The 13,487-nt window shown below is 41.0% G+C and overlaps 1 protein-coding gene across 1 annotated transcript; it reads left to right on the forward strand.

Moving 5' to 3' along the window:
* The first annotated feature begins 11,318 nt into the window (after positions 1-11,318).
* Positions 11,319-13,234, forward strand: LOC120868479 (heterogeneous nuclear ribonucleoprotein K-like). The gene has a single exon (XM_040247294.1). The coding sequence runs from the start codon at positions 11,461-11,463 to the stop codon at positions 12,778-12,780; it is 1,320 nt and encodes a 439-aa protein (XP_040103228.1). The 5' UTR covers positions 11,319-11,460; the 3' UTR covers positions 12,781-13,234.
* Positions 13,235-13,487: the final 253 nt, after the last annotated feature.

Below are 13,487 nucleotides of genomic sequence, written 5' to 3' on the forward strand. Positions count from 1 at the left end.
GGAAACTCCCCTTTAGGCAGTTCATAGGTACTCATAAATTCTCTTCAATAACCCAGTAAATATGTGGGTTTAAACTATTTAACTCAAGCTTAGAATGAAATGGTTTTGATTGTAACACAACATTTTTTCGGATGGTTTTTGTACTTTCATAAGAACATTGTTGAGCTTATTATCATTTACCAAATAGGGAATAAGTTTTTCAACAGGAACACAAAAGGCCTTTGGAGGAATTCAAGCACTTGTTCCCCCCCGTTTTTTTTTTTCCTTCTATCCAATCAGTATAGGCTTGCTTATGCGGTGCTAGGGCATCCCTGGAGGCTCAGATGGTAAAGAATCCACCTGCAATGCAAGAGACCTGGGTTCGATCCCTGGGTCAGGAAGATCCCTTGGAGAAGGGAATGGCTACCCACTCCAGTATTCTTGCCTGGAGAATTCCAGGGACAGAGAAGCCTGGTGGGCTACAGTCCATGGGGTTGCAAAGAGTCAGACATGACTGAGTGACTAAGCACACACGTGCTGCACTACCAACCAACCCCTAAAATGCAGTGACTTAACAAAATGCACTTCTCCTGTGCTGGCTGGAAGTGGGCCTCTGCGCTTGATGGTCCCTTAAGGGCTCAGGCTGATGGAAGTATGACCTTCACATGTGCTTCCAGCATCTCCCTGGCTAGGGAATGAGGTGTAATGACTCACACTCAGCTCTCTAAATGTCAACTTACAAGTGACACAATTACTTGTATCCATAAACCACTGGCCACAGAAAGTAACACAGGCTTCCTAATTTCAAAGAAGGGTAGCCCTATCACAAGCTCTCTGAGGGGAGAACTGGAATGTTTGTGAGTGAGCCCTAGGGCCCACTACCTCTTCCTTTATCATCTCTCACTCATTACAGAGGCAGAAACTGAGGCGGGAGGTGTTACCTCTGATGTATCTGTTACGTTGTCTGGCTTTGCTATCCAAAAATACTTCTGCCATCTTAGAAAGAAAATGGTTAGTGTGAAATAACAAGGTCTATTTATTACTTTGGGGGAAAAAAGGAAGAAGTACATAGTGGAGGAAAGATAGAATTTAAAAAATGCAAATTTTATAATTAAAGGGAGTTAATAAAAATGATACTATCTTCCTTCCTAGAATAGAGCTTATCTCAAATGACTCTGATAGTAGGAAGGTAAGCTTTAGAATTTGAATCCTGTAATAGGCATTGGTCAGCAAACAGGGCTCCCAAATCATTTGAGGTACATGGACCATTTAGGGGTACTGGGTAATTATGAATTTTTTTGGTAACTGAGTTATGGATGAAAAAACTTCCATGAATATTTTGTATTTTCACTTTTGTATTTTAAGTGGCAGTGGGGATCAAAGATAATTATGCATGTAGTTTGTATTTAAATAAGGCATGTGAGTGGAAATATCATTTAATTTTCCTCTCAGAAATCAGTTTCAATAGCAGTGTTGAAATGTGCCATTAAGAGTACCTCATGCTATGATAATTAAATATTATGTTTTCCAAAGATGCTAAATGGTATCTCCTGAGGGTCTCAAAATTTGCAAGTGTCTCTATTTTAATGGAACTTTGAAATGAGTAAGAGTAACTATTTTATAAATTGAGGATTTAAAATGAAAATTGGACATACTCATGCTCTCAAGACATTTTATTCTGTTATAAGACCAATGATAAATCCTTAACTGTCTGGATACAGTATATAAAGACTAGAAAGCTTTCTCTTTTCCAACAGACTATGTTAGATATGCTACTTTTTAGTTTTATTTTGGCCATTATATTTTTCAAAAAATGAAAGTAGCCTCTTTTGTGGTAGATGATGTCAATTTAGGTGGAAAACATTTTTATGTTGACTTTGATGTTAAAGTCAAAGAGTTGGACATGACTGAGGAACTGAACTGAACTGATGTTTAATTATAAAGTATATTCATTGTAGGAAAATCAGGAAATACTGAAGTACATAAACAGCTAAGCCAAAAAAAAAATTTAAAAGCTTAGTAATAATCTCTCTACCTTGGAGCCAGCATTTAACAGAGTATTTTTCTTACCAGTTTTTCCTTTAATGTGTGTGTGTGTATTTCTGTGTTTGTGCAATCAGAGGCGGTTAACTCCATTGTGATCATGTATGAGGAATTCTATTTCCAACATTTTTCATTTAACACTAGACTATTTTGGGTGGTGGCGGTAGTGAGGAATGTACCGGGCCTGTTCCATAAACATTTTTCTTAGAATTATGGACTCTGCACCCAAATTTCAGACCACCGTTCTTCTTGGAATAAAGGCAACAATCCTTCTACATGATATGTATCCAGCAAAATGCTTTTGGGAGCCAGTGTTAAAAACCTGGCTCAGATTGGCTTGTACAGAAAGAACCTTTGTTATGTTGCATTGTAAGAAGTCTAGAGGCAATTAGGGCTTCAGGCTTGCTTGGTTGAGTGATACAACAATATGGTCAAGGAGCAAGGTTCTTCCCATCTCTCCTCTTCACTATCCACCCACCTGGCTTTATCCCATGGTTGACAACAGCAATTAAACACAATTATCAAAGTTTAAATATGCAGATATGCAGACAACAGCCCCCTTATGGCAGAAAGTGAAGAAGAACTAAAGAGCCTCTTGATGAAAGTGAAAGAGGAGAGTGAAAACGTTGGCTTAAAGCTCAACATTCAGAAAACGAAGATCATGGCATCCAGTCCCATCACTTCACGGCAAATAGATGGGGAAACAGTGGAAACAGTGGCTGACTTTATTTTTCTTGGCTCCAAAATCACTGCAGATGGTGACTGCAGCCATGAAATTAAAAGATGCTTACTCCTTGGAAGGAAAGTTATGACCAAGACAGCATATTAAAAAGCAGAGACATTACTTTGCCAACTAAGGTCCGTCTAATGAAGGCTATGGTTTTTCCAGTGTTCATGTATGGATGTGACAGTTGGACTATAAAGAAAGCTGAGCACCGAAGAATTGATGCTTTTGAACTGTGGTGTTGGAGAAGACTCTTGAGAGTCCCTTGGATTGCAAAGAGATCCAACCAGTCCATCCTAAAGGAGATCAGTCCTGGGTGTCTATTGGAAGGACTGATGCTGAAGCTGAAACTCCAGTACTTTGGCCACCTCATGCGAAGAGCTGACTCATTTGAAAAGACCCTGATGCTGAGAAAGATTGAAGGCAGGAGAAGGGGACGACAGAGGATCAGATTGTTGGATGGCATCACCGACTCAATGGACATGGGTTTGGGTGGGCTCTGGGAGTTGGTGATGGACAGGGAGGCCTGGCGTGCTGCAGTTCATGGGGTTGCAAAGAGTCGGACACGACTGAGCGACTGAACTGAAGTGACAACAGCAATAGGTCAACAGGCTTCCTGCTTTATTCCTAGAAGGAGAGCAAAAGGCCTCTTCCCTGTCATGGAATTAAACCCCTCTCATCATTTCAGAGTCCAATTGGTCCAGTTTATGTTACCTGGCATGATTAGCAGTTGTCTCTTGCCGGGATTAAACCTAGGGTTGGGAAGGATTGACTTAGATCTCTTGAAACCCATTTTTAGAGGTGACAGTGCACCATTTAAGCTAATATGGAGAAGGTAGAATACCTAAAGAAATTTAAATTCTACTGGGAAAGGGGGGTGGATAGATGCTGAATAGGCATCTGACATTATCCAGCGAAAATGGTGGATAATGCCTGGTGGTCCAGTGGTTAAGACTCCATGCTCCCAATGCTGGGGACCTGGGTTTGATTCTTGGTCAGGGAGCTAGATTTTTCCCCATGCCATAACTAAGACCTGGAACTGCCAAATAATAACAACAATAATAATAAGCCCCTTACAATGTCTGCTATCCTAGTCATATTCTAGTCTTACTTTCCACCATGCTCTGCCACCTCTGTCTTGATTGCAGTTTCAAACGAGGTGGTTATATTCTCTACCTCAGGGCCTTTGCACATGCTATTTCCTATTCCTGGGCTGCTCTTCTCTCTCTTTTTTTCTTAGCTAACTCCTACTCATCCTTCTTGCATCATCTCAGCACTCACCCTGACTGGGTCAAATCCTTTATTCTTCTTGCTAGCACTTGTTAGTGTTTAGCCTTTAGTGAATAGTGTCTTATTTCCCTTTCTTGGGTAGCATTTTTTTTTTCTCACTAACTCTAGTAAGAAATCACTAATTTCTCACTAACTCTAGAAAGAAAATTACTAATTTTCTCACGAATCTCTGCTCCTTCAGGGAAGAGATTAACTCACCATTTTATTTCTTGGGCCTAACACGGAGTCTGAAACGTGTACAGTGCTCAATAAATACTTTCTAAATAAAAACTGAGCAACTGAAGCTAATTTTAAAGAGATTAGATGCCTGTATATCAAGATGAAATTTAATGTTCAAAACATAAAGTCAGTGCTTATTCACCTTTAAGTATTTTCTTATAGAGTAATAGAGATGGTACTTTATAGTTGACACCTACAGGAGGTGTTTAGAATGTGGAGGCCAGGGCCTGGAGAGGATGTACCAACTGCTGGCAATACCAGGTAGTTAAATGAAAACTTCTCACATTATTGTGGCAGATCTCATGGGATTGTTTAGGAGGAAAGTTCGTCCCATATTCCCTTTTCCCTTGGTTAATGTCACCTGAGGAATCTCCTTTTTTCTATGAGGAAAGAGATCACCATGGATATAAATCATGATGAGAAATAATACAGTCATGATACGTAGTTTCCTGTGGACAGTATTCTTCTGTTTCATCTAATGAAAAAATATAGGTGTTAAAAAATTAAAGAGTTTTTTTCAAATGTTTAATATACATGAAGAATATTATTTACTAGAATGCTAGTAACTCACTAAGTTTCAGAGAATTAATATCAAACATCAATAAAAACACTAACACAAATGATTATGGAGGTAATATATAGAAGAAATCCACTTCGTACAGAAAAACCATTTGGTTAATATTTTTCCCATGTATTTTAAACACTCTTTGTTTATATTGTCTTAGTGTCTGCCTACTCTCTCATGTTTGAAAATACCATTTCTAATCTTAGATTAAGACATTTCATCCCCTCCCCCTCTTGCTTTATAAGTAAAGCTCAGGTGACCATCTCAGCATAAATCCACATGCCAGATTTTGTCCTCCAGACTGACTATCAGAAATAGCATTAGTGGGATCTCCACTTTCCACATCCAGCTTTGAAAGGCTTCAGTGAGTTCAATGTTCTAAAAGGGAGTTGGCTCACCGCAGTTTGAAATTGGAGAAGACTAAGCTGGGGAGATGAGGTGTCTAGCTCAGGGTGTTGCACTGATTCCCTTTTGTGACATTCAATAAAGGAGGACTCAGCAATTGTCCCTGGGGTGGGGGCCCTGGGATCTGAGCAGATACGCTGATTGTCAGAGAGATGGCTGCATCCAAAAAGACACAAGGAAATCTCCTGCCTGGGCCCGGTGTGTGAGAACCTTGAGGGAAACTCAGGTGAAGTCCGTGTCAGCATCTCACCTTTAAATATTGGACTTGGAATGTGATCAATCAGCAAGCCACAAGGGAGGAAGTATAAATAAAACATGTCCCTTGCAAAGAGGGCAAAGCTGCAATTTGCCAAGTGCACTGTAATTGCTTCTGGTTAATTATCTCAGTGGTGAGATGGGAGCACCAAAAGCACACATTTACATTCATACTGCGGATAAAAATAATGCCACTCCTTGGATGATCCTGATTTTGTTGTTGAGATGTGGACAATGCATTCCCATGTCCCCTGGATGGTAAGTGGTAGATGGTGACCTCGGACAGCTCTGCTGTTTGAATTGTCAATTTTTATCATCATTGTAATTGCTTACAATAATTATGTTACTCTAATTATTATATATTTAATATAATTATATTGCTGTTAATTAATAAAAAGTACTGATAATTACAATAATACTAAATGCAGTCACTAGACTAAGTACTTTGGCACATGCATGAGCTCTTTGAATGCTCAAAACAACCCAAAGAGGAAAGATTCTTTTTCTAAGGTTCAGATTTGGCACCTGAAGCTCAGAGAGGTTTAGCAACTTGTTTGAGATCACACAGCAGACACTGAATCCCAGTTGTTATGCTGGGATCCAGAGAATTTTGTCTGAAGGACGGTAGCAGCCACCTTGGTGCCCCACCTGGATCTCCGGGGGCCCTTTTTACCATTCAGTGCAGCCACCCACCCAACTGCTGGAGGTGCTTTTGTTAACCGTTCACTCCTGATGCCTATCTGGGAACACTGCTCTTCAGAGAGTAGGGCCGATTTGCCTGGGGTAACTGAGAATAATGGCCCCCACACTGGATGAGTCCCTAACTAATAACTAGCTGCTACAGAAATATAAAAGAATAACACCCTCGTCTTAAGGTGGTCCAAGTTCCGTAATGCAGTGTGTGGTCTAGATCTCTCCACAGGATCAAGCTATGGTTAGATGTCACCGGAAACTACAGTCTTGTTTAAAACTTCTTCTCCTTCCCTATCTTACTTCCTTTCTTCCTCCCCATGCAGGTTCAGATCACCCTTTTAAATAAATGCGTTTTGTACAAATCCCTTCTCAGGCTCTGCTTCTCGGAAGCCTGACCAAAGACAGTCACTATACAAAGTGTGGGCCCCTGGTAAGTCTGCTGACTTGCTGAAGGCATCCTCGCCATGGAAGCAGGATTACCTTGTCTGTATGACCTTGGGTAAGTCCCTTACCTCTCAGGGCCTCATGTCCCTTCTCTGAAAGAAGAGAAGAATAGATTGGATAGTCCCCAGAGCCTCTTCTAGTCCTGAGCCACTGACATTTCCACTTTCTAAAAATCCATTTGTTTGTAGATAGCTTTATGGCTGTGCCCAAAGAGGGATGTTGCTTTGGCAGCTTGCACTGAATAGGAAGGCTCCCAGAGACTGTGAACTTTTTTCCCCCTGCCGTCTCCATCTTTACCACAGAGAACTCTGGAAGAGACTGGAGCCCACTAGGTACTTCCATGGGTGACCCTGAGTATCCAGTTAAATCTGGAATGTCTCTAGAAGGAAACAGTACTCCTGAGGTTGGCAAGAAGGGTAGCATCCCCCAGGAAGGCAAGTTGGGATTTTTGAGAGAGAAGTGGTCTGGATGTGGCAAGGAGAAGCAAAAAGGACACCAACCCCACCTTTGGGACATAAATCAATTTTCACCCAAGAGACCTGTTGGAAATCTGTGCTCCCAGGAACAGCCAGCTTTCAGAAGCAAGTGGTGCTCAGAGATTCCTTAAGATACCAGACCAGGCAGTGCAGTCGCCAGGGAAAGAGAAAGTGACCAGGGAGTCATACCACAGGACTTCTACCAGGAAATCATTTGTCAGGCTCTTGTGAAAAATGGAAGGCAAGTGCTTGGCATCAATTCTGGCCTCCTTCGTAAGTGCCTCCTGTTCTGCAAAGGCTGAAAAGGGGAAGATGGAATTTCCCAGACTCCTTTGCATCAGATTTCCAGATGTGCTCCAACTTCAGCTAAGCAAATATGTTCAAGTGGGAATCAGAAGATAGAAAATGAGGTAGAGGCCATGTTTCTACAGCTTCTGCTGACACTGACAGTGACAGGGCTGTGGGGGTGGCGGGCTGGAGGGCGGGGAGGAGTGGACAGGGCACCCATGTTTGGTGCTGCAGATTATAGCAGGCAGTGAGGGTGTGGAGTTGGAGGCACCAATGGAGACTTCCTGACTTAGGTGCCTCTCTGACCATGGCAGTAACTGCATGCATATGGGGTCAACAGTTGCAACAGAAGTTTCTGGATCAGTCAGTGCTTTCTTGTCACAGAAAAGGCAGGAGACTTTTGGAAGGTCCAATTCTGCCAGTTTAGGAAACTTAAGCTAGAGTCATTTTCTTCAAGTCTCTCATGATTCTGTAGGACACATAATACTTTGAACTAAATGCCTTCTGCCTATAGTTGCTAGAATGTATTTCATACTCTATAACCAGACCCTGATGGGTTTATGGGCCCAAGTTACATAGTAGAAGTAAAGTTGCCCTAAAAACATAAAGTACTTGGGTGGTGCTTGGTTTCAGTGTAGGTATGGAGGCGTTTGATGAGCTCCCATCGATTAATGTTCCCCGGAGTCAGGAGTTCTCTGATGTTCTCAGGATTTAGACTTAAGCCTCTTGCTTCTGGTTTTCAGTCTTATTTTTACAGTAGTCTCAAGTCTTCTCCTTCTATACAGCACCGTTGATAAAAACATCTAGGTTAAAGATGAAAAGTTTCTCCACAGTGAGGGACACCCAGAGAGGTTCACAGAGTTACATGGAGAAGAGAAGAGGGAGGAGGGAGTTAGAGGTGACCCTAATGAGATGAGGTGGAACCAAAAGAGGAGAGAGCAAGCTAGCCAGTAATCACTTTCTTATGTGTGCTCCACAGTCTCTGGACCGCTCAGAGATGCTCACAGAGAAGAGAAGAGGGAGGAATGAGACAGAGGTGGCCAGGAAGATAAAAGAGGGGAATGAAAAGGAGAGAGACAGGTCCAGCCAGTAATCAGTTCCCTAATTGTTCTCCACCGTCTGGAACACACAGAAATTCACAGAGTTGGGTAGAGAAGAGAAGGGGGAGGGAAGAGACAGAGGCGACCTGGTGGAGAAGGACAGTCCAAAGGAGGAGAGAGCAGTCAAGCCAGTAATCTCACTCCCAAGTAAAAATGGGTAGTGAAGATTGGGTTCTTAAAGGTACAAAATTGATAACAAATACTAAAAAGCAAAGATTAAAAATCTAGAGTAGAGGTTGGATTTACAAAAATACAATATTAAAGAAAAGAAGAAGAAAAAAAAAGTCACAAAATTATTAAAAATATATATATATATGAAGTTTGCTTTAAAAAATAGGGTCTTTTTTTTTGAAAAGTAATAGTAGGTTATAAAAATGAAAGTTCCAGAGCAAGACATACCATGCAAATTCTCCAGCAACACAGGAACACAGCCCTGAGCTTCAATATACAGGCTGCCCAAAGTTACTCCCAAACCACTGACATCTCATAACTCATCATTGGATACTTCATTGCACTCCAGAGAGAAGAAATCCAGCTCCACCCACCAGAACACTAACACAAACTTCCCTAACCAAGAAACCTTGACAAGCCACCAATACAACCCCACCCACAGTGAGGAAACTCCACAATAAAGAGAACTCCACAAACTGCCAGAATACAGAAAGGCCACCCCAAACGCAGCAATATAAACAAGATGAAGAGACAGAGGAATACCCAACAGGTAAAGGAACAGGATAAATGCCCACCAAACCAAACAAAAGAGGAAGAGATAGGGAATCTACCTGATAAAGAATTCCAAATAATGATAGTGAAAATGATCCAAAATCTTGAAATAAAAATAGAATCACAAATAAATAGCCTGGAGACAAGGACTGAGAAAATGCAAGAAAGGTTTAACAAGGACCTAGAAGAAATAAAAAAGAGTCAATATATAATGAATAATGCAATAAATGAGATCAAAAACACTCTGGAGGGAACAAATAGTAGAATAACGGAAGCAGAAGATAGGATTAGCGAAGTAGAAGATAGAATGGTAGAAATAAATGAATCAGAGAGGAAAAAAGAAAAACGAATTAAAAGAAATGAGGACAATCTCAGAGACCTCCAGGACAATATTAAACGCTCCAACATTCGAATCATAGGAGTCCCAGAAGAAGAAGACAAAAAGAAAGACCATGAGAAAATACTTGAGGAGATAATAGTTGAAAAATTCCCTAAAATGGGGAAGGAAATAATCACCCAAGTCCAAGAAACCCAGAGAGTCTCAAACAGGTAAACCCAAGGCGAAACACCCCAAGACACATATTAATCAACGAAGATCAAACACAAAGAACAAATATTACAAGCAGCAAGGGAAAAACAACAAATAACACACAAGAGGATTCCCATAAGGATAACATCTGATCTTTCAACAGAAACTCTTCAGGCCAGGAGGGAAAGGCAAGACATACTTAAAGTGATGAAAGAAAATAACCTACAGCCCAGATTACTGTACCCAGCAAGGATCTCATTCAAATATGGAGGAGAAATCAAAAGCTTCACAGACAAGCAAAAGCTGAGAGAATTCAGCACCACCAGACCAGCTCTCCAACAAATGCTACAGGATATTCTCTAGACAGGAAACACAAAAAGGGTGTATAAACTCGAACCCAAAACAATAAAGTAAATGGCAACGGGATCATACTTATCAATAATTACCTTAAACGTAAATGGGTTGAATGCCCCAACCAAAAGACAAAGACTGGCTGAATGGATACAAAAACAAGACCCCTATATATGTTGTCTACAAGAGACCCACCTCAAAACAGGGGACACATACAGAGTGAAAGTGAAGGGCTAGAAAAAGATATTCCATGCAAATAGAGACCAAAAGAAAGCAGGAGTAACGGTACTCATATCAGATAAAATAGACTTTAAAACAAAGGCTGTGAGAAGAGACAAAGAAGGACACTACATAATGATCAAAGGATCAATCCAAGAAGAAGACATAACAATTATAAATATATATGCACCCAACATAGAAGCACCGCAATATGTAAGACAAATGCTAACAAGCATGAAAGGGGAAATTAACAATAACACAGTAATGGTGGGAGACTTTAATACCCCACTCACACCTATGGATAGATCAACTAAACAGAAAATTAACAAAGAAACACAAACTTTAAATGATACAACAGACTAGTTAGACCTAATTGATATCTATAGGACATTTCACCCCTAAACAATGAATTTCACCTTTTTCTCAAGGGCACATGGAACCTTCTCCAGGATAGATCACATCCTGGGCCATAAATATAGCCTTGGTAAATTCAAAAAAATTGAAATCATTCCAAGCATCTTTTCTGACAATAATGCAGTAAGATTAGATCTCAATTATAGGAGAAAAACTATTAAAAATTCCAACATATGGAGGCTGAACAACATGCTTCTGAATAACCAACAAATCATAGAAGAAATCAAAAAAGAAATCAAAATATGCATAGAAACGAATGAAAATGAAAACATAACAACCCAAAACCTGTGGGACACTGTAAAAGCAGTGCTAAGGGGAAAGTTCATAGCAATACAGGCATACCTCAAGGAACAAGAAAAAAGTCAAATAAATAACCTAACTCTACACCTAAAGCTACTAGAAAAGGAAGAAATGAACCCCAGGGTTAGCAGAAGGAAGGAAATCTTAAAAATTAGGGCAGAAATAAATGCAAAAGAGAAACAAAAGAGACCATAGCAAAAATCAACAAAGCCAAAAGCTGGCAAACCATTAGCCAGACTCATTAAGAAACAAAGGGAGGGGGGTGCCTACGCTTGTTCTCTGTCTAGCTGTGACCGGCTGAGGAGGCGCAGCGGCATAGGGACGGTACCCTTGCTGGGCTACTACAGCACTAGGGTGTCAGTTGGTCCCGCCCAGAACAGTTCAGTTCTGCCCTGGAAGGATATATTTAGTAACTGATTGGTGTGTCCCTTGAATACAAGAAAATGGAAACTGAACAGCCAGAGGAAACCTTTCCCAACACCGAAACCAATGGCGAATTTTGTAAACGCCCTGCTGAAGATATGGAAGAGGAACAAGCTTTTAAAAGATCTAGAAACACTGATGAGATGGTTGAATTATGCATTCTGCTTCAGAGCAAGAATGCTGGGGCAGTGATTGGAAAAGGAGGCAAGAATATTAAGGCTCTCCGTACAGTCTACAATGCCAGTGTTTCAGTCCCAGACAGCAGTGGCCCCGAGCGCATATTGAGTATCAGTGCTGATATTGAAACGACTGGAGAAATTCTGAAGAAAATCATCCCTACCTTGGAAGAGTACCAACACTATAAAGGAAGCGACTTTGACTGCGAGTTGAGACTGTTGATTCATCAGAGTCTGGCAGGAGGAATTATTGGAGTCAAAGGTGCTAAAATCAAAGAACTTCGAGAGAACACTCAGACAACAATCAAGCTTTTCCAGGAATGTTGTCCTCAATCTACTGACAGAGTCGTTCTTATCGGAGGAAAACCTGATAGGGTTGTAGAGTGCATAAAGATCATCTTTGATCTTATATCAGAGTCTCCCATCAAAGGACGCGCTCAGCCTTATGATCCCAATTTTTATGATGAAACCTATGACTATGGTGGTTTTACAATGATGTTTGATGACCGCCGTGGACGTCCTGTGGGATTCCCCATGCGGGGAAGAGGTGGTTTTGACAGAATGCCGCCTGGTCGGGGTGGGCGTCCCATGCCTCCCTCCAGAAGAGATTATGATGATATGAGCCCTTGTCGAGGACCTCCTCCACCCCCTCCCGGACGAGGTGGCCGGGGAGGTAGTAGAGCTCAAAATCTTCCTCTTCCACCACCACCACCACCTAGAGGAGGAGATCTAACGGCCTATGACAGAAGAGGAAGACCTGGAGACCGTTATGATGGCATGGTAGGTTTCAGTGCTGATGAAACCTGGGATTCTGCAATAGATACATGGAGCCCATCAGAGTGGCAGATGGCTTATGAACCACAGGGTGGCTCTGGATATGATTATTCCTATGCAGGGGGTCGTGGCTCATATGGTGATCTTGGTGGACCTATTATTACTACACAAGTAACTATTCCCAAAGATTTGGCTGGATCTATTATTGGCAAAGGTGGTCAGCGGATTAAACAAATCCGTCATGAGTCAGGAGCTTCGATCGAAATTGATGAGCCTTTAGAAGGATCCGAAGGTCGGATCATTACCATTACAGGAACACAGGACCAGATACAGAATGCACAGTATTTGCTGCAGAACAGTGTGAAGCAGTATTCTGGAAAGTTTTTCTAAGACTAGTGAAGAAATGAAGGAGTCCTGCATCTTTTTTTTTTTTATCTGCTTCTGTTTAAAAAGCCAACATTCCTCTGCTTCATAAGTGTTCTGCATTTGAGGTGTAGTGAAATCTTTGCTGTTCACCAGATGTAATGTTTTAGTTCCTTACAAACAGGGTGGGGGTGGGGGAGGGTGTGCAAAAACTAACATTGAAATTTGAAACAGCAGCAGAGTGAGTGAATTTTAATTTTTGTTCATTGTTGGTGGTTTAAAGAAGTCCCCCCATGTAATTATTGTGAACACTTTGCTTTGTGGTCACTGTAACATTTGGGGTGGTGGGACAGAGAGGAAAAGTAACAGTAGTCCATATGTCCCCGGCATCTATTCAGAGCAGTGTGCAGAATGTAATGCTCTTTTGTAAGAAACGTTTTATGATTTTTAAAATAAATTTAGTGAACCTAAAAAAAAAAAAGAAACAAAGGGAGAAAAATCAAATCAATAAAATTAGAAATGAAAATGGAGAGATCACAACAGACAACACAGAAATACAAAGGATCATAAGAGACTACTATCAGCAATTATATGCCAATAAAATGGACAACATGGAAGAGATGGACAAATTTTTAGAAAAGTACAACTTTCCAAAACTGAACCAGGAAGAAATAGAAAATCTTAACAGACCCATCACAAGCACAGAAACTGAAAGTGTAATCAGAAATCTTGCA

This window comes from Oryx dammah, unplaced genomic scaffold (genome assembly GCF_014754425.2).
Source record: "Oryx dammah isolate SB20612 unplaced genomic scaffold, SCBI_Odam_1.1 HiC_scaffold_9, whole genome shotgun sequence".
Lineage (NCBI taxonomy): Eukaryota > Metazoa > Chordata > Mammalia > Artiodactyla > Bovidae > Oryx > Oryx dammah.